Source organism: Onthophagus taurus, chromosome 1 (assembly GCF_036711975.1).
Source record: "Onthophagus taurus isolate NC chromosome 1, IU_Otau_3.0, whole genome shotgun sequence".
Classification (NCBI taxonomy): Eukaryota; Metazoa; Arthropoda; class Insecta; order Coleoptera; family Scarabaeidae; genus Onthophagus; species Onthophagus taurus.
Window position 1 is genome coordinate 14,558,853 of NC_091966.1, and position 20,608 is coordinate 14,579,460.

General features: G+C 32.4%; 2 protein-coding genes across 2 annotated transcripts; one reads left to right on the plus strand and one right to left on the minus strand.

Moving 5' to 3' along the window:
* The first annotated feature begins 7 nt into the window (after positions 1 to 7).
* On the plus strand, positions 8 to 13,327 carry LOC111413153 (E3 ubiquitin-protein ligase ariadne-1). The gene is made up of 2 exons (XM_023044034.2): positions 8 to 1,019; positions 12,387 to 13,327. The coding sequence occupies exons 1-2, from the start codon at positions 330 to 332 to the stop codon at positions 13,197 to 13,199; spliced, it is 1,503 nt and encodes a 500-aa protein (XP_022899802.1). The 5' UTR covers positions 8 to 329; the 3' UTR covers positions 13,200 to 13,327.
* Positions 13,328 to 14,209: 882 nt separating this feature from the next.
* On the minus strand, positions 14,210 to 20,416 carry LOC111413152 (Nedd8-activating enzyme E1 regulatory subunit APP-BP1). The gene is made up of 5 exons (XM_023044033.2): positions 20,257 to 20,416; positions 20,037 to 20,201; positions 19,302 to 19,983; positions 14,829 to 15,059; positions 14,210 to 14,779 (listed from the first exon to the last, which is right to left on the minus strand). The coding sequence occupies exons 1-5, from the start codon at positions 20,322 to 20,324 to the stop codon at positions 14,321 to 14,323; spliced, it is 1,605 nt and encodes a 534-aa protein (XP_022899801.1). The 5' UTR covers positions 20,325 to 20,416; the 3' UTR covers positions 14,210 to 14,320.
* Between the last annotated feature and the right edge of the window lie 192 nt (positions 20,417 to 20,608).

A 20,608-nucleotide genomic window follows, 5' to 3' on the forward strand; every position in this document is an offset into this window, starting at 1 on the left:
CTTTGGTTGGTCATTCAAGGTTGAAAACAAAGGTCGACGAGTTTGGGGTATTTTGCTTTTTGGTGTTGTCCTTGTTGGAGCCGAGTTGAAGAAGACTTGATGGTCACATTTCGCTAGCAAAAATTAGCGCGTTGAAAGAAAGAAAATCATGCGTATAAAATAAACATGCATGTGCGTCGATCTGTCGTAATTGATTGATAAGCGCGTCAAAACCGAATCAGTTTGAAGTCTTTTATCAAAATCAAAAAGTGACAGTTTAAGGAATAAAGTAGATATCACCGGGAATAAAGTGTACTATAAGCTTGCAGTAATGCTTATGTTTTAATAATATGAATATAGATGAAGATATTTTTGAAGATTCCGGAAACGAAACTAGCGGAGACGATGTGGATTTTGGGATCGAGCCGGACAATGTCTCAACAAGCAATATACAAAACTTTGAAGATGATTATCCCTACGAGGTGCTCTCCACCGATGATATTGTCCAGCACATGATCGACTGCATAAAAGAGGTGAACACTGTTGTGCAAATACCAGCAACCACCACAAGGATATTACTTAATTATTTCAATTGGGATAAAGAAAAGTTAATGGAAAGATTTTACGATGGTAACCAAGATCAACTTTTTAAGGAGGCTCACGTTGTTAACCCTTTTAAAAGGCAAGCATCAACAGCGAAACCTAAAAGTACTAGAAAAGTATTGGGTACGGAAGAATGTGAAATATGTTACATGATATTACCACCATCTCAAATGACCGGTTTAGAATGTGGCCACAGGTTTTGTTATCAATGTTGGAGTGAATATCTTACTACAAAAATTATGGAAGAAGGTGTTGGCCAAACTATTGCTTGTGCAGCTCATAATTGCCCTATTCTGGTTGATGATCAAACCGCAATGAGATTAGTTAAAGATCCAAAAGTAAAAATTAAGTACCAACATCTTATTACTAATAGTTTTGTTGAATGTAATCGCTTATTACGCTGGTGCCCTAGTCCTGATTGCAATTATGCTATTAAGGTAAGTTCATTTAGATTATAAAAGTAAATAATAACTTTAAACTTTATTTATTATAAGTTATTTATTTTTTATTTTTATTCAGATATGAATCATTTTAGGATGTATTATTTATCTTTATTTCAGCAACTTAATCCTTATCTAAAATTTGTTATTTTGATTGAAATATCACTGACCTTGCATATAATTGATCAAAGTTAAAAGCTTTAAATGATCATCTGATGTTAGAATCAAGGTCAGGCAAATTATTATTAAATATAGATGGATTGAATGGATGATGAATTTATTATACACTTTATTGATTATCTTTTATTTTTATTTACATGCTTTTATTATTAAATTTGTATTGAACTATGTTCTCTTTTTAATATTAATTGAGTTTAATATAAAAAAGGTTCAATTCTGTTTTTGTTTTTATATTAATCATTGTTGTTATTTTTTTTTTATTCATACAAACTGTCAACTGGAAATGTGTTTAAGTTTGTTTTGATATTTTGAATTCAAAATTTCTTTATTTCATACTGTCTGTTATATTGATGCTTACATCATCAATTTGAGTCCAATTTGACAGTATGAAATAAAATGTTATATGATTAATATGATACACGTCCAGCAGGTCCTGTAACAGTCCTGTAAATTTCTCTTTTTAAAATTAAAATATTCAAAGGTAATCAATGTAATATTCATAATAAATACAGAGTGTCTCAGCGAGACCGGTCATTAGACGTTTCTGGGGTTCTGGCCAAAATAAAAATTTGAGAATTCAGACTTAAGTATTATCAATTGCGTTCTCTTTGACTAAAATATTTTCAGATTTATAGCACTTCGCCACCTACTTTATTTTTTTAAATGGAACACCCTGTATATTTTTACATATTTGAATTTGTCTGTTTTCAAGGTTTATAAATAACTTTATTTCTTGCAATTTGATTCGGCCGTTCTCGAGTTATTCGAATTTTCCTAGAAAAATCTGCTCCAGCAAACACTTGTTCAAAAAATCGGAGAACACTCCGATTTTTAGGATTCAGAACATGCTTAAGCAACATGATGGAGTATGTTTTGGTGCCAAGAACGGCTGTCTAGAACGTTTGGTCACTTTACTATGACACGTAAACTTTTCGAAATTTGGAAGTACCATAACTTAATTTTTTTAAATGGCACCCCCCATATTTTATTACTTAGTTGTCTTCCTCATTCTACATCTTTTATATCCCATCTGTCCCATACCTAACATTAATAGTTTGGGAGATAATTAGGGTTTTTTGAAAAATGCACACATATCATATAGATATTTAGCCTATTGTGCTATAGAAAACAAGCCTTCTCAATGAGTTCTTGTCAAAGACTCATTCAGGCACTTGTTTACGTCATTTGATGCATGTGAGCTAATAATTATGTATTAGGTCCCTTAATATTTGTACTAAAAAGAGTTAAAATCGATAACAATAACGAAAATAATATTTACACAAATCAAGAATTTCTTAATTTATTTTTTATACCTGAAAAGATTTTTATGATTCCCAGATATTCTTTGGCAGCTCGAATTGAGGCGTTGGGACTGAGCTCGAAATAAGCCAAGGTATTCACCTCTTCCGCTGTATTATCTACTACATTTTTTGGTCAGTTTAACACGTGATTCATTCGTCCAAAATGCAAAAAATTTGCTTCTATTCTTCTAAATTTACCTTTTGTCATTGGAGGTAAATGTGGAGTGTTTTCATTAAACATTCTGCAAGTTCTACTAAGAACTTTGTCGCACTTTCAGTGCACAAAAAATAAATTAAGGATTTCTTCATTTGTATAAACATTTACGTTATTAATATCCGTTTTAACTGGTTTTAGACTTACAAGCATCAAACAACGTAAATCGTTAATATCGGTTAACATCGATATGATATGTGAGCATTATTCAAAAAACCCTAATTATTTCCCAAACTATTAATGTTAGGTATAGGACATGTGGAGTATAAAAGATGCAAAATGAAACGCCGAAGACGACTAAGTAATAAAATATGGGGAGTGCCATTTAAAAAAATGAAGTTATGGTACTTCAAAATTACGAAAAGTTAACGTGCCATAGTAAAGTGATCAAATCATCTAGACAGCCGTTCTCGGCACCAAAACATACTCCATCATGTTGCTTAAGCATGTTCTGAATCCTAAATTGATATCAAAAAAATCGGTTTTTTGAACAAGTGTCTGCTGGAGCAGAATTTTCTAGAAAAATTCGAATAACTCGAGAACGGCCGAATCAAATTGCTAGAAGTAAAGTTATTTATAAACCTTGAAAACAGACAAATTCAAATATGTAAAAATATACAGCGTGTTCCATTTAAAAAAATAAAGTAGGTGGCGACTTCCGGTATAACCAGAAGCGTTAGAAATCTGAAAATATTTTAGTCGAAGAGAAACGCAATTGATAATACTTAAATCTGAGTTCTCAAATTTTTATGATAACAGAAAATTAGTATTACAATGTGATTAGAGATACTTATTCACATCATACTAAAAATTCAACAAATAATACAAAAATTAATAGGACAAAAGTTTACATACACAACTAAAAACACTAAAAATAAATTATTAGATCGATGTAACGACAGTTTTTAAAACGCAATATTGTCGTGGCATTGAAGTAACTAAGTTTGTCTCTTCTGCTGTTATTTTAGCCCAAGATTTTACTAATGCAGATTTCAGTGTTTTCACATCTGTGATTTTCAAACATGTTTGATTGGATTTAAATCCGGACTCAGAGGAGGTGTATTCAACTGCCTGTGGTCAAATGTTTGATAAGGTTTGTGGTAAATGCCGTCGTAGGAAAAACTTATGTTTTTGACAAAAACTTCGTCCTCGTTGCAAAATTGTTGGTCATGAAGGTTTACTTTATAGGGATGATATTTTGGGGTTTTTAATATTTTGTGAACTGTTGATTTACAAATGGCCCAATATCCCCTACAGTAACATGAGGGTTTTCTTGCTCAGCCAAAACCACGTTTTGTTGAAGCCCCATTACCTCCATACATTTGGTCGGCCAGACTTCGAGAAATCTACATTTGACATGCCCATCATTTTTAAATTTAGTCACAGCTCAGCTTACAATACTTTGACTAATGTGTTGTCCTACAGGATATGTTGCAATAAAGAGGTCAACTACAGTGTGTTAATTAATTATCGTACCTGGCGTCATTATTGCAAGTATGCAACCAATATCACAGTATTGGTATTGCAATGCGCGGTTTACGTATGATGCGTATTGCACTGTGATATTGGTTGCATACTTGCAATGATGACGTCGGGTACGATAATTAATTAACACATTGTACTTACTAAGTTAGTTTTTGATATAAACTAGAACTAACACTAGAAACTTTCGGGTTAAGCCGAACACCGCCCGTTAAAGCCTTCGTACTTATATTGGTTTTAGATACTTAGAAAATTGTTTAAAATGTTTGGTTATCGTAGTTACTAATGGCTACTGCTAGGTTCGAAAAAATCCATGTTTGACTTGTGTTAGTTAGGAAATACACTTCATGTGTATCTATCCTTTTATTGTCAATAAATTGTAGAAATGCTTGAACTTGAAATATCCACGTTTTTTTTCTACGTTTTCTCCACATTTTATTCTCATAGAGATAATAAAAAAGTGGTAAAGTAGTGTACCAGTTACAATGAATAATCTATGTCCCTATCCAAAATAATCATGTGGAATAGTTTTTACAACAAATTCTGTATGCCAATATAACGGTTAATTTCTACCTCTATTTGACTGCCGGTGTAGGCTAGGATCTCTGCAAATATTGCTAGTATCAATATTACAGCAAACCCTTTTTTTCTTTGAAAAACCAAGATAGATGAACGAATGCCGTGATAGATGTCGAATATTTTCTTCTTTTATAGCCGTCGCCACTCTCCTCCAACTCCGAAAACCCAAAAGATCTGGTGTGTCATCGCTCACTGCATCATCTCAACGTTTTCGTGGGTTTCCCACAGATGTTATTTTTTGCATTTGTGCATTGATTGGAAGTCCCCCTTCTTCTATTCTCACCACATGTCCGGTCCACTTCAGACTTTGTATTTTGATACATTACGAGTGGGTGACATCCTTGAATAACTGATATATCTCGCTTTCCATCTCATCCTCCACACTTTCTGGTCGCGAACTGGTCTCAGGATTTTACAGATACTGAATAGTATGGCTTTCTTTAAATCTAAAAAAACTCATTAATATCCATGATGCACATGTTGCCTCCCTTTGTAAGTTAATGCAGGGTTAGAAACCCAGTCCAGGGTTTTAATAAACGTTATCGTGGAACAAAAATTTATGTTCTTTATGTCCAATGCTGGAGATCACTATGGCGCATGGCCTACCGAAAACGGATTTCGTTAGGAATGTTTCAAACAATACCTATTATTATGGGGTATCATCTAGTTTTACTCAGAACCTGTGTTTTTGTAATCTGTTGTGTCAGTGAGAAAATGGGTGAAAACTCGCAGTAACGCAGGTTTTATTTAGATAAGAAATTTATTACAGCCTCAGCTCATCGTTCACAGAATTTACGGTGTGCGGTGGATTGAATACGGCTCGGACGATTGTGGTGCTGTTTTAACAATCGTATTTGAAAATCTGTCTGTATAATCGTGATGGTTATTTTCGATATACCTACGTAAAACCTTAATGAGATAGACGTAGTTGAAAGTCGTGCAAGATCATTTCCCTTCTAAATCGTTAGTTCTCTTGGTTCCATCACTGAAATTAGTCAGCATTTCATGCGGCAGGAAAATTATTCATCGATTGTAGTTCAGGGTAACATCATTAGGTAAAAGAAACAATTAGGTTGGTATGGTCTTGTGAGCATCGATTAGAGACTGCCTCCAGAGAATATACCTCCCTTATGAAAATATTTAGGAGCGTGAGGTTCACGATATCCTCCATCATGAGCCATTTTGGCCATTTAGTTGCTGCTGGATGGAATACCTACTTTAAAGTATGAGGACATAGCGGAAGGATCTTAAAACGATCCTTTTTCTGTAAAGTCTGTACAATTTCCGGTTTCGGAGTCCGCTTCGACTTCAATCTTGCCGATGAAGCTGCATATTTTGGTAATATCTCAGTAGGGGCTTCTGCATTTGGTATACCTTCCACTAGAATGTATTTATTTCTGACAACTTTTTTCATTATTTTATTTAAGAACTAAGTGGCAAAGTTACACCAACAGCTGTATAATGCCACCTCTGGAAATTTTTTAACATAAAAAGAGAATTGAAAACATTAAACGAGAAATTTCATTGAGAAAATTGACCCCGAATCTGTGAAGTTGTATACTGATGTAAATTGTATAAGATGTAAATAGATCACTTAGGTAGTCAATTAAAGTTATGATTCATATTCGGAGCACGCTAATTGTAACATTGCCAAACAATATCCTATCCCGAAATGGTTCTATTAGACGTACGCATTCTGCTTATGCAGCGATATCCAGGCAGGGTCAAATCTAGATTTTTGACAAACACCTGTCTCAATGTTTATGTTAATCTGCTTAGTTTTGGAGAAAATAATTTCTAAAGTTTTAGGTTTTTTAGTGCGCTCGTTAAGAGATTTGTTAAATTTTCGAAATTGTTTATTAATTTGTGCACAATGTTATTCTTCTAAAGTATAATTTTTCCTATCTCATAAGTTAATATTGCTTCAACCATAGTTCCTGAATTCTTGACACCTAGCCGAATTGTTAACTATCGTTTTTGCAACGGATGTATAGACAACACTTCATTCCTATTTTTTAGCTCTTGATTTCTTATCATTTCCTTTCCACACCTCCTTCTAGCTCCTTTTAAGTTTGATAATACTTTGGTTCGCTGGATGATGTTTTAAATTGCGCTATTGCAGCTACATGAGTGACTCAATTTCACAAATCATATTATTTGCTGTTCGAAAAAACATCCTGGTCTCTTGAGTAAGCTATCCGTAGTAATCTTAAACAATCTGCTTCAAATTGTTAAAATTTCCTCAATTTTCTAAAATCTCTTGTGGATGATAAACTTGTTGAAGCTGGAGGTCCCAATAATTCATGATCAAACTAAAGTAACAATTCGTCATCTTTGCATCATGATATAGGTTGTAGTCTATTCGAAAAGCAAACGAAACACTTGGAACCAGAAAAGTTAACGTGAATGGAAGGAAATATGAAAATGATGAAAAATAACTATTTTTCGACTTTGCAGTAGTATTGATTGCGTCGTATCATCTTCAGGCGTTTTCTCTATATTATTCACCCATTTTATTGTTTGAACATTTAAATACTACTTGAATCTTTTTTTTTGAACAACTTTCAATTCCATTAATAGTTTTCCAATTATATTGATGTAACCCTTTACACCAATTTGTAAGGAGTGTACAGTCCGGAAAGTTTGTCCATATTCAAGTTATTTCCAACTCTGTAACTAATTTATTTGCCATTATAGTTATAATTGATTTATTGAAGACACACTGCCCTAGTTAACTTATCGACTGCTACTAATTGATCCCATATCCACCTGTGAACGCTCCTTTATACCCGGTATATAATATTAAAAAAACATCAATGAATCTTACAGACTACGCCTTTTAAATTATGGGATAATTCATTTCTAATTTCAACGATTTTAGTAATGAATATAATACCGACTACGATAAGAAAGTCATTTTTGAATTACCAGTGCGCTATTACTATCTCTAAAATTAACTAATATATTGAATGGCCAGTATCGAAGTATAGGATGAGATATCAAAAATATAACCTCGTCGAGTATATCCATTTGACATTGATTTGATTGATTTTTATATGAATAATGTTATTATACGCTCAATAAGAAGCAATGCTGCATGACTCTTTGGGTTAAACATTAAAATGATCAATTATTGTTGTCAACACATAATTCCTCACATAAAAGATATTGTCACTTGGAAAAAGTCAAGGGTAATTCCTTTGCCAAAAAGTAAAAATCCTGATGCCTTTGCTAACTTGCGACAGATCAGCATCTTACCGGTCTTGTCCAAGGTGTTGGAGAAGATTATATGGGAGCAATTCATAGCTGCACCACCGCATTGTAGATAATATTCTGGGAGTATCTCATAACGAAAAACTAAATGTGCTGTGCTTGTTTGACTATGCTAAAGCCTTCGATGGAATGAGTCACAAAATGTTGTATTCAATATTAAATCATATAGGGTTGAGTCAACAAGCAATAAGTATCCTGATAAATTATTTATCAGACAGGGAACAACAATTAACTAACTTACTAAATATTGGTAAGACTTGGATGCGCGCGGGGATCAATATTATCCCTCTTATTGTATAACATTTACACAAGTCATTTCATAAACACATGAGGTACTGCTCGGCCCATTGGTATGCGAATGATATCCAGATTTATTATTCTTTCTCAGAGTCTGAGGTGGACGTTGCATGTGCCAAAATTAAAGATGTTTTGAAACGACTGATTTAGTTTTCCGATGGACATGGCTTACGCATCAACCTACAAAATACAGAACTTATGCGGTTTCGTCCAAAAACACTTAACCAGCAATTAAGGATTAAAATTATCATTAAAATTAACAACGAGCAGTTAGTAATCAGTAAATCTGTGAAAAAGTTAGGTGTAATATTCGATTAAAATTTGATTTGCACATTAATAAATGCCTACAGCAGACCTATGACTCCCTGAAATTAATTTTTTCTAATCGAGGGTAGATAAATAAAACAAGTATGCGATATTACCCATTTCTATTGTATGAACTTAAATATAAAATTCAAAACGTACAAATCGCTTATATACGACTACTGTTTCGGTTGAAACGAAGAGACCATGTAAATATAAATTGTCGGAATTAACCTGGTTAAAGATGCAGTTGAGACGCCTAGCACATGCGACGTTGCTGTTCCTCAATTTACTAGTTGGGAAAAAGCCTGCATACTTGTTTGGAAAAATTTCCTTTTGCTCCTATGTGTACAATCTTAATCTAAGATTTAAGGGAACGCTAACACCACCTGTACATAGAACAGAATTTTTTCTGAAGAACCTGACCTATCAAATTTATAAAACATTTAAGGACATAATTTTAAGAGTTAAGTTTAATTATTGGGAAATCAACCAAAACGGGGAAGGAATCAAAAAACCTGTGTGCTCTTTGGTGCGGCGGTTTACACTTTGTATTTTTCTTGTTCTTTTGTGCACGGTAAAAAATAACTAACTCTATTTTAAATCTAACATGTTTCCAGGAGGTCCATTCACTTTTCGAGTAAATATTTCAATCGGTTGTTAGAGCAAATTTTAGAGATTAAATGAAGCTATGGCAAAGTTAATTATTAACTCTACGATGAGTACAGATTACATATTAAATCTCGGTAGAGTTGAAATTATAATCTATACAGATTTTACAATGCACTCGAAATTAGCGTTTGATATATTCTTAATAGAATGATACAATCTACATAATAGACAGTGTTCACAAAATAAGTTTATTATGTAAAAACTGAACAATCGAATAAATAATTACATTTATGCAATCTTAAGATATACCAAGTCGCTATATTTAAGTAAGCATACTGAAATTATAAAACAAAATCATATGCAGGTGTCATTTTTAATGCAGAACACTTAAACTACTAACAACTAACACGAAAACTTAAACTAAAAAATAAATTCATATTTTAATACCAAATAAAAATCAGCCTCTAATTGCGTTTGCGCTAAATTGAACGGCTCCTTATATATCAAGAGATTTAAATCTACAATATTTAAGTCTTTTTTAATAGGAAATTGCACTTAATGTATCCACATAAATAATTGTTTTTAACATTTTTGTTACAAAAAATCTATTTCCATCTATTTCTAATATTTGTTCAAACTGTGACAATTTCTCTTTAGTCAGTACATAGAATCATCCTCTTCTTATAATAATACGAATATTTTAACCATTTGGAAATTTTTAATTGGAAATCTGATGGAAATTCATCGATACAGTCTTTCAGAGTTTTCTTATAGATAAAATTTTCATACGTAACAATTGTTGATGGTCCAAATTGCATTTTTGTATCTTTTTTAAATTCTATTAAAAGCTGCACTTTTCACTATCCTTTATCCTTAACACTATAATAACCGATTCGTTTATAACCAAGATAGGTAGTAACGACGGGACCATTGAGAACAAAGTGAACAACACGCCTTGTTTTCATTTCACATCACCACGTGTTCAAGTAAGAAAGGTTGTGAACTTCTTAGGGCTTGTCTGGATTTAGAGTAACTTTCAACACTGTTAAGAGTTAAATTTTAACTCTAGCATGTTCAATGTAAATCTACAACAGGAAACTTTAATCCATTAGAGTATATTGAAAAAATTATCCATAAGTAGAGTAAATAATAGAATAAAAAAAACATTTTAAACCGGGATTATTTTTTACCGTGTGGTATTCGATTATTGACTTTGAATTGAATCTCGGACTCTCTCATATGATTGTATAATGGGTTAGTGGAAAATGACGTCAGCTCAACGGGTCCATATTGAGTGCACTAAACCGCGTTGTTTTCGTTTTTTTCACAACTTTTATTATTATTTTCCACATTGTTTCTTTTTTGTTTTAATCTTTACATATTTTATTTTTAAGTTCTTTGTATTTGTGCGCTCAATAAAGAAGCTCAAATTAGAAGTCCCTAATTTAGTGTGATGTCAGCGCTGTTTTCTTTCTGTTCTGTTTTCACTTTTTGATCTTACATGAAATGGTGTCTGCTCATATTGCTCTTTAAAATATTTCATCAATTCTTTTTTTACTAATATAATTAAGTTGGACATACTCATTCACTTTTTTCTTGTTTTTGCAGCATTTTCTATATCTGTTTCTATACACCATACAGATCATATTCCATATTCTTTATGAATTTTTCCTAATACATTTCTTTTTGTTTCCGTAATTCCTAATTTATTTTATATCGTTTAAATTCTTCTGATGGTGAGCTTTTGTATTTTAAAAAGGCTTCTTTTTTCGTTTGAACCATGTTCTTTAATACTTTTCTCAACCAGGTGGTACGTATTGGTCTTGTTGTTTTTTTTTTGTATTTCTGATTCCGCTTTCATAGCTACCTACTTTTTTTATACTATTAGTTTCATTGAATTCCTCATTTCATCTGCAGTTTGATTTTCTTTATGTGGGATATCTGACAGTTTTTCTTGTAATCTGGATTGATATAAATTTTGTGTGGTGGGATCTTCTAAACTTTCTATTGTATTACATTTTAATTTCGGTTTTTTGATTATATCTATTCTATATTTATCTTACACAGTATCATTCCATGATCCATTCCAACATTTGCAGAAGTCAGTGTTCTTACGTCTAATATCTGTAATGAGTCAATAATGCAATCAATAATCGACTTTCAACCTCTGTTGTCGATCTGTGTATATTTATTTTCAGGTTTATGGTCAAAACAGATATTATTAGTATGGAGGTCCTTCAAAGTACCAAACTATAGCAATATTTGTGGCAATAAAAGTCCCTTAATATTAGTAGATCTTAATACTAGTTAGATCTTCAATGGTGTCCTAAAATCGTCCTTTTATGTTTAGGTCTTCCAGTTTCTAGAGATATAATATGCATTATAGAGTTCTTTAGTGACAGGGCAACTTATCATCATTATTCTTTCATTCGCATAGTGTGTGTTAATAATACTATCTTCATATTTTTGTCAAGCAGATGTTAATTTAGTGGTTTTCTATTTCAATAATAATTTCTTGATCCATATTCTTCCATGATTCAATGTTCCATGTAGCTATTTTTAAAATAGTTTTCCTTTCGTCGTCACTATTTCATCAATTCAATTCCGAGGCTTCATTTAAGTTCTGTAGCATATTCTATATTTTTTATAAACATAAATCATATAGATATAACACACGTGCTTAATTCACTCCGTCTTTGTTAAAATGTAGTATTAATTCAAACTATAAATAAATAAAATTGTGGTCATAAACCTGGCCTGAGACTACTGCAAATCTAAAAATAGATTGAATGAACTTTATTTTTTAGCTCAGGTGAATGTATTTAAATTTAAGAATAGCTGTGTCATTTTACTGATATAAATAATATATTCAGATGGAAGGATTGAATGTGAAAGTCATCGAAAATAATTACTTGAAATAAAAATAATATTTTTTTATATAAATCACTTATTTTCTAAGAACGAAAACATACTTTTTATTAGTCACCCAATAAATATTTGTTTTTTTCTCAATGTGTCACACATGTTGATTGCTTCGAAAAATAATACAGATAACGTTTAATAACTTTCAATAACTTAAATTAATATTTTAAAAAATACATTAATATGTAATTATTGTTATAGGTAACCTACGTCGAAAGCCATCCAGTGACATGTAAGTGTGGTCACGCATTTTGTTTCGTGTGCGGTGAAAATTGGCACGATCCAGTAAAATGCAATTTATTAAAGAAATGGATAAAAAAATGCGATGATGACTCGGAAACGTCCAACTGGATAGCTGCGAATACGAAGGAGTGCCCTAAATGCAATGCGACTATCGAAAAAGATGGCGGTTGCAATCATATGGTCTGCAAAAATCAGAATTGCAAAGCGGATTTTTGTTGGGTGTGTCTAGGCCCTTGGGAACCACATGGTAGCTCCTGGTATAATTGTAATCGTTACGATGAGGAGGAAGCGAGAGCGGCTAGAAATGCGCAAGAAAGATCGAGATCAGCCCTCCAAAGGTATCTTTTCTACTGCAACAGATATATGAACCATATGCAGTCATTGAAATTTGAGCACAAACTGTACGCGTCCGTTAAAGATAAAATGGAAGAGATGCAACAACATAATATGAGTTGGATTGAGGTGCAATTTTTGAAGAAAGCCGTCGATATATTGTGCGAATGTAGGCAAACGCTTATGTACACTTATGTCTTTGCTTATTATTTAAAGAAGACCAATCAATCGGTTATTTTTGAAGAAAACCAAAAGGATTTGGAACGGGCGACGGAAATGCTTAGCGAATATTTGGAAAGGGATATAACTCAAGAGAATTTGGTTGATATCAAGCAAAAAGTTCAAGATAAGTACAGATACTGTGATGGTAGACGCAAAGCGCTTTTAGATCACGTGCACGAAGGTTACGAAAAGGACTGGTGGGAATATAACGAATAAATTCCGTTTCAAATTGTTTTCCCTTTTGCTTTTCGCGAAAAATAAATGAAAGAAAGAGAGTCACTGAAATGCTAAGTAATTTATTAACATTCAATAAAAGTATATTTATATAAAATATTTCTATCAGATATGTTTTGATTATTCTTTAAATAGCGTACATTCTGCCCTCCCCTGTCGATATAATAGATGTATAAATGAAATTTTTTCCTTAAAAAAACGATATGGATTTATTCGTTTATCCACAGTCGCTATTAGTTTAGTTCATGTAAAACACTGTAACTTATGGTCGAGTAAATTTGCTGGAAACTTATACTTTTTAATTATTCATTTACACTTTTTATTTTTGGAATTTTAACAAAGCTCAAACTTTTTAAGACTTTATTGTAATTAAACAAAGACAAAAAGAACAGGCATTCATTTCTATATAATTACAGATTTAGCATAAGAACCTAGATAATTTTTATGTTTTAGTAGTATAAAACACGGATAGTTTAATTAATAAAATAGAATTTTTGAATAGATAATTTAATTTTTCTTTCTATTATCATTATTATTAATTTTTAGCTTTTCACGTTTGTGGATAAATGAATAAGTATTTGTAAAAAAAATTAATTGAATTGTAACTTCCTTCTATAGAAGTGAGTGACGCCAGAACGCAAATTAAAACAAAAGGTCACAACATTTATTTTGTTTCTCACATTAACTGGGTTAAATTAATAAATTAATTAAAACTGGATTTAATAAAAAAAACTTATTATAAGAAGATACATCAAAGATGTTCTAATATTTTATTACTTCCTGGTCAAAAAACTTTTGCTTTACATGGTGTATTTGCTTGGGTCAAATACAACAAAGTAAAAAATTCTATTTGTTGATTTATGTTAGATGACCTGTAGCTGTTAAGTTGTCTATTAATAAAGATATTGAGATCCAGAATTATTTGTTTTTAATAATATGAAAGTTATTATAAAACCCTTTATTCTTTTATAATTAATAAGAAAACAACAACATAATGTATTTGTAATGTATTTCGATATTTAAAAAATACATTTCATACAAATAAATATTTTGCAATGATTAAATTATAACAAAAAAATACCAATATCGATAAAAACAACAAGTTAGAGAACAAAAGTTGCTGAATTACATGTTATTGAGTCATAAATATACGTGTTATTTAAAGGTTTATATTGATGTGTGATTAATTTAATAATTTCGTGTGCTGCACATCCGGCGATCATCGCCGAAACCGAATGCAATTCAGCTCCTCCATATCTACATATTTCATGAATTCGTTCGTCTCTCAGAATAGGAGTACAACCCCATTCGGCTAATAATTTTCCAATGATGCTCTTCAATTTTAATACATCCGGTTCAACTTGGTCATCAAATTGTCCCGGATAAGTGTTAAACTCCGAAATAAATCGTTCTAATCCCCTTAAAATAACATAATAAATTATTAAATTGTCTGGATCTTCTAAATACGATGATATATCAACCGATGATGATTGATATTCGTCTGCTATACAGCTTCCACGAACTACATATAATTCGCTGGCATGTTTACAAAATAATTTTACCTAAAAAAAAAATTTGGAATTAATAAATTTTTAAAAATTATTTTTTTACTTCTTGTTCTGTGATGGCATCTTGTGATTGTCCTAAATTTCTAGCAATCTCTGTCGCTCTTCTAAACACGGATTCAGCTTGAATTTGGGCTTGTTTCTGATAAAGTTGTTGTAATGTTACATAACTGTTTGTGTCAGCAGCCATATCCGGTAAACTTCCTCTTATTGGAAGGCTACCTTCTGATTGGACTAGTTCTCTTAATGCAGCACACATTACCCAAAATGATGAACTCTAAATATATCATAAAAGAGATTTATTTATCAAACATAAGTCACCGCTATAAAAAAAATGAAAATTAATATTAGAATGTAATAATCAATGTATTTTAAAACGAGAATTGATAAAGTTAGACCAATTTTGAAATTGAATGAATTATGATATTGATTACATTATAATAAATAATTATTATAATTGTGTACATCCATAAAGGATAAAATAATAAATTACTTCTACTATCTATGTCTGATTTGAAAATGAATTTGCTTTGAAATGTATTCGTAAAATATGGTGGTATAATATAAAAAGATTCCTAAAGTGGATAATTATTCAAAAAGCGTAGATTCATTTAGACTCCTTACAATAAATCTCTTGATGACATCAATACAGCCTAACTCAACCCTGGTTGAAATCTGTTGCTTTAACTGATTTTCAATCGATCTAAATTTGGTCTTCTTCATTTCTTCACAATATAAAGTTTTGCTGAGATTGTATTGGAATTGTAAGAATTTTTGGTTCTTGTAGATTTCATATTTTACAAAGGTTGTGTAACTACACCAAGTGTAAACCAAAAAGAAACGACACCAAACATATCAATCGATTAATCTTATGTCGGTTGTTGGGGAAGCACTTGAATGGTTCTATTCAAGCATAAGTAATAAGAGAAATAACAATGTGAATGTATATACTTCATTCAGATTAACATCCATACAGTGTGACTATCAACAGATTTTAGGAGAACGGTTTTGCGGTTCAACACCCAAAATGTATCTAAATGTACCTATCTAACACCAATGATAACTTATGGTGGCTTAATTGGTATATAATCAGAAATAAAGTTGTTATACAGCTCCAGAAAGGCACGATGATAACCATACATACAAGGTGATTCACAACCTATAAATACGCATAAACTTGGAGATTTATTCCTCGAGACAAATAATGGGTAACAGGTGAAAAAATTGTAGTAAAAGATGTTTAGTTTCATAGATATTCGATATATGCAGCGACAACCATATAATGTGGAAGAAAATGGAGAGGTCGAGGTAGTCCATTGGCCATCTCGATCGCCCGACCTCAATCCTCTTGATTTTTATTTTTGGGGTCACTTAAAAAGCATAATGTACGTCACCGAAGTTAATACTATGCAAGGATTGCGACATCAAATACAAACTGCTGCAGAGACAATCCGCCAACACCCTGGCATCAACACATAATCGTGCGAAAATTTAGAAAGGGAAATCAAAAACAATTATTTCAAGAAAAATTAAGAAAGGAGAAGCTGTATGAAAAAGAACTGGTCCAGTGTTGGTTACACACTGGAAGGACAAGAGATTGGTGATATCAACAATGCATAAACATCGAATGGTAGAAGCAACGAATAGAAAAGGAAAACAAGTAATAAAACCAGAGTGTGTTCTCGCCTACAATAGGTACATGTCCGGGATAGACAGATCAGACCAGATGATGGGATACTACTCATCGCCAAGGAAAACCATACGATGGCACAGCAAAGTGTTCTTTCATCTTATAGATATTGCAATGTGGAAAATGCCTATTACATAAGAAGGAAAGAGGTATAACCAAAATTGAACTCTTGAGGTTCAAAAAAGAAGGTATAAAGGATATGCTACAGGTCAATGAGGGATATACTAGGCCCAGCACAGACCAACAATCAAAATTCCATTATCTGGAGACAGTTCCCTCCACACAGCAAGACAAATCCGCGATGAAGAGGTGTCGCCAGTGTAGCAGAGGTGAAGTTTACAAGAAATCCAGATACAACTGACCGATATGTCCAGAAAACCCTGGTTTATGCGTAGATTCATGCTTCAGAATGTAGCACAGTGTACAATAAGTATGTTTTGTAATATTTTGGGGTATTTTGGTTTTTATTGCACATTACGTTGTATTTAGAAAAAGAAAATAGAGACTTTGAAGAAATTCAGGTGTGTCCAGTTGACTGGACGTTAGTACAGAACATAGAAATTCAAAGTCCAGTACAAAATTTTAGCAAAAACGTCATATACAATAAACCAATATGTAAATAACACAAACCTGAATCTCGCAATCAAAGAAACTACGAATGGGACAAGGGGAAAAAAATACTGCAGAAGGCGCGGTAGTCAACGTGTTAAGTGTACTCTGCGATATTTGAAATAAAAATTTTAGAAATGTTGAGATTTAACCGGATCTATTCAGTGTTACTTTGGCATTATACGAAATGGTTAATAAAGTTAAACATATATTGATTATAGAGAAAGCTCAACAACGTAGTGATCTGAGGGAGCGTTAAACCATTTCTTAAAAAAGCCATAGATCAAGTTACCTAAGAATGTGACCCTACACTGCAGTTTTTATAACAACCAAAGTTGAAATTCACAATTGAGTGAATTCACTTGTTCTGTTCGTTCAATTCCTTTGTATTTGCTCATTTGAATCGTGCAACCACTATACAATTTAAAATCAACATATTATTAAGTTGAAGACTTTGATTAAATATGCCGAAAGTAGATCGTGACATCATTAATCTTCCAAATTTAGGTTGATAAGAACAAAAGGTTAAAGTTTTAATATCTAGGTTGCTTATAAGTGCGATTTTGTGGAAAAACCATTTATTGCCAATATATCAAAATGAAATTTTTAAAATTTCTGTACCCAATACCGTAACGTTTATGAGAAAATGGTTAATCATTGAATGTGTGATAGCAAGAAGGACAAGGTCACACTTCAGCAGCGCAGAACTTGCAGTGATGCCTGCTTTCTGTTCAGGTTGGTCAGAGGTTACTGTGATTCTTCCACATCTTCTTTCACGCATTGATCTGCATGTTCCCCTTCGTCGGCTGCGCTATGACTTTTTGTTCTATGCGCCGACTGCCTGGACAAATTCGTATAGAAACTCCCCAATACTTCGCATGGAGAGGACAGTGCTCGTGCTCGCCCTACCAGTTGTGTGATTTTAAGTACATTGTCTCGTTGCAGCGGCTTGAGTTCTGCCTTGAATTGATTTTTGATCACATATGCTTAAGGCCATTAATTAATTAATTGATCGATTTTCAATTTTGTGTTCATACAACTTATTGTAGTATATAAATAATGTATTACAGTGGAGTAGCTTTTATGTGGGACTGTGTCCTGTTGCTACCCCCGTATGTGTAAATAAATAAATAAATCAGCTGCACGACTGCTCAGGCCAAAACAGCTGCTATATATATAGCAGGTGATGTGATCACCGACTCCAAAAAAGTTGGCAGAAACGTTGTAAGCTACACTGATAGACACGATCATGCTGACAGGCTGGCGAAACGGGCGGTATGAAGTCACCGGTTTCCCCTGTACCGTTTGTTCCGCTAACTTTTAATACAGCATCAAAGCTGATCAACTCCATCTCCCACCGAGCTTTTTGCGATAGATGGTATGAGACTGCAGGTGTCTTTGCAAAGAAAACTCTGCTGTACCCTGACAGGAAGAGGTCAACTCAGTTCCTGAAAAAATCAAAAACTGACTTGAGGCTCCTCACCCACTTCCACTTAAGCATATGTTCTACATGAAGCTGGCGAACACACCCCAGTCATATTGTTTGTGACTGCCCCACCTTGCGTACTTAAAATCTTGGTCTGGTTTTCTGACCACTAAATGAACTGTAAATTGTGAGGATGTACAAAGGGCCCACTGGGGCCTAAGTGCTGTGAAGGGTTTGTATTCATAGAGTTGTATTCATTCAAGAAATAAACATTGCCCTGGAGTATTATTATTATGGAATTGTTGTTTGATAACTATTCACTTATAATTAATGGTAATCTATTAGCTACTAAGTATAAATTCGCAGTTTAAAGTTAAAAATATTAAATAAAGCTCACTCAAATACAAATTTTCGCAATATCAACAAAGTAAAGTTTCAAGTCTATGTCTGGAAAAGTTGTTTCTTTGGAAAATAAAATTATAATTGTAATTTGCGTTTAAAAGAAGGCAAAGGGATTAGAAAAGTTTGTTATTACTGTAACAAATTTAGGTTTTCATACATCACATGCAAACAGAAAATGAGAAATGCTCTTGTAATATAAGAATTTGTAAACTCAACTAAATTAAACTGCATACAACAAACCAGATAAGTAAAAGAATAAATTCTCTTCAACTCTGATATGATATGCTCATGTTGCAATAGGTTAAAGAACTATAATTTATAATCAAATAAAAACTAGGTATCAGGCTGATTAAAAAATGTTAGATAACTTCCCAATTTGAATAAATAATTACCTCTTGAGTAAGATTAGTACATTTTTCATCATCTAAAATCAATTGAACTTGTGATGGAATCCTAGGTTGTCCAATACAAGTATTAACATAATGCATAGCTTCTTCAAAATTTTCCTCTAGATTTGTTTGACCTTCTTCAATAACTAAATAATTATTTTGAATCATATCCCTAACTTCCTTTTTATGTGCCCTCGTTGTTGGAAGTTCTCCATTGTGAAGAGACTTAAATTTTTCTAAATAATAATATAAAATACACAATGCCGGGACATGACTTCTTTCTTTTCTGTCCAACTTGCTGATATCTATTGTATCTAAATGCTCTTTTAGTGCAGGCCAAGGATATTCTAAGCGTAAATCTGGGTTTTCATTATCAGGATGGACTTCAATTACTGTATGTTCCCGAATTTGAAGTCTTAAGTATGCTAGAAATCCCACACTTCGGCCAACAATTAATGGAATGTTAGCTTCCCATAATTGTTTTGATAAAGGTAAAAGGATTTTCTCTGGTAATGCTGTAGCAATAACCACAGAAAAATTATTAAAAAAGTCCTGCGTGTGAGCCATAACATTTTCGGCGGATTCATCAATGTAATCACCATGAACATCTTGATTTAATTCTAATAAAGATCTTGTTGCAGCTTGGGCTCGGGACATTCCTAACATATCATTTTCTAAAAAGAAACTACAAAGAAAATGTTAATTTAGTATTAACAAATAGTATTTTAATATCCTTACTTAGACCCAATATCTTCTTCACTAACTTTTTCACCATCGACAACAGTAAAAGCACCAATTCCTGGTAAAACTAGACTTTTTAAAATTTCTGTACCCAATGCTGTAACGTTTATGAGACATACTTTTGCGTTTTCTAAAAGTTTTTGTCCATGGTCACCCCACAATCTAAAAGTTAATAAGTATTTAGGAACTTAATGTGTTAAGGAAGGCGAGAACTAACCTTAATTGTCTATCGTATTTTTTGCTTTTTTCACTTTGTTCTGGCGATTTAGGTGCAGGCGAAGACATGATTTAATCTTGTGGGAGCTTATATTTTCTATTAATGTTTAGCTTTAACTCTTAAAAAGTTTTATGAACATAACGACATACAAGATTTTGTTGGTTAGGAATTGCATTTGACAGATTAGAGGTTAATTTGGTTGCCTTGTCAAAAATATTTTTATAACTTTATTTTTAATTTAAAATTAAATATAAAGTATAAATTTCTAATAAATAATGCACAAAACTATTTTTATCTTGGATTTTATATTCTTTATTAATACTTATTTAAAATGAACCTGATGTATATCAAA

Bases quoted from the DNA above. Each gene is read 5' to 3' on its own strand.
- LOC111413152 (XM_023044033.2), bottom strand. From the start codon at position 20,324: ATGTCTTCGCCTGCACCTAAATCGCCAGAACAAAGTGAAAAAAGCAAA. The intron at 20,202-20,256 runs GTTAGTTCTCGC...ATTAACTTTTAG, and splicing joins AAATACGATAGACAATTAAG to ATTGTGGGGTGACCATGGAC. The intron at 15,060-19,301 runs GTAATTATTTAT...TGATATATTTAG, and splicing joins GTACTAATCTTACTCAAGAG to AGTTCATCATTTTGGGTAAT.
- LOC111413153 (XM_023044034.2), top strand. From the start codon at position 330: ATGAATATAGATGAAGATATTTTTGAAGATTCCGGAAACGAAACTAGC. The intron at 1,020-12,386 runs GTAAGTTCATTT...TTATTGTTATAG, and splicing joins ATTGCAATTATGCTATTAAG to GTAACCTACGTCGAAAGCCA.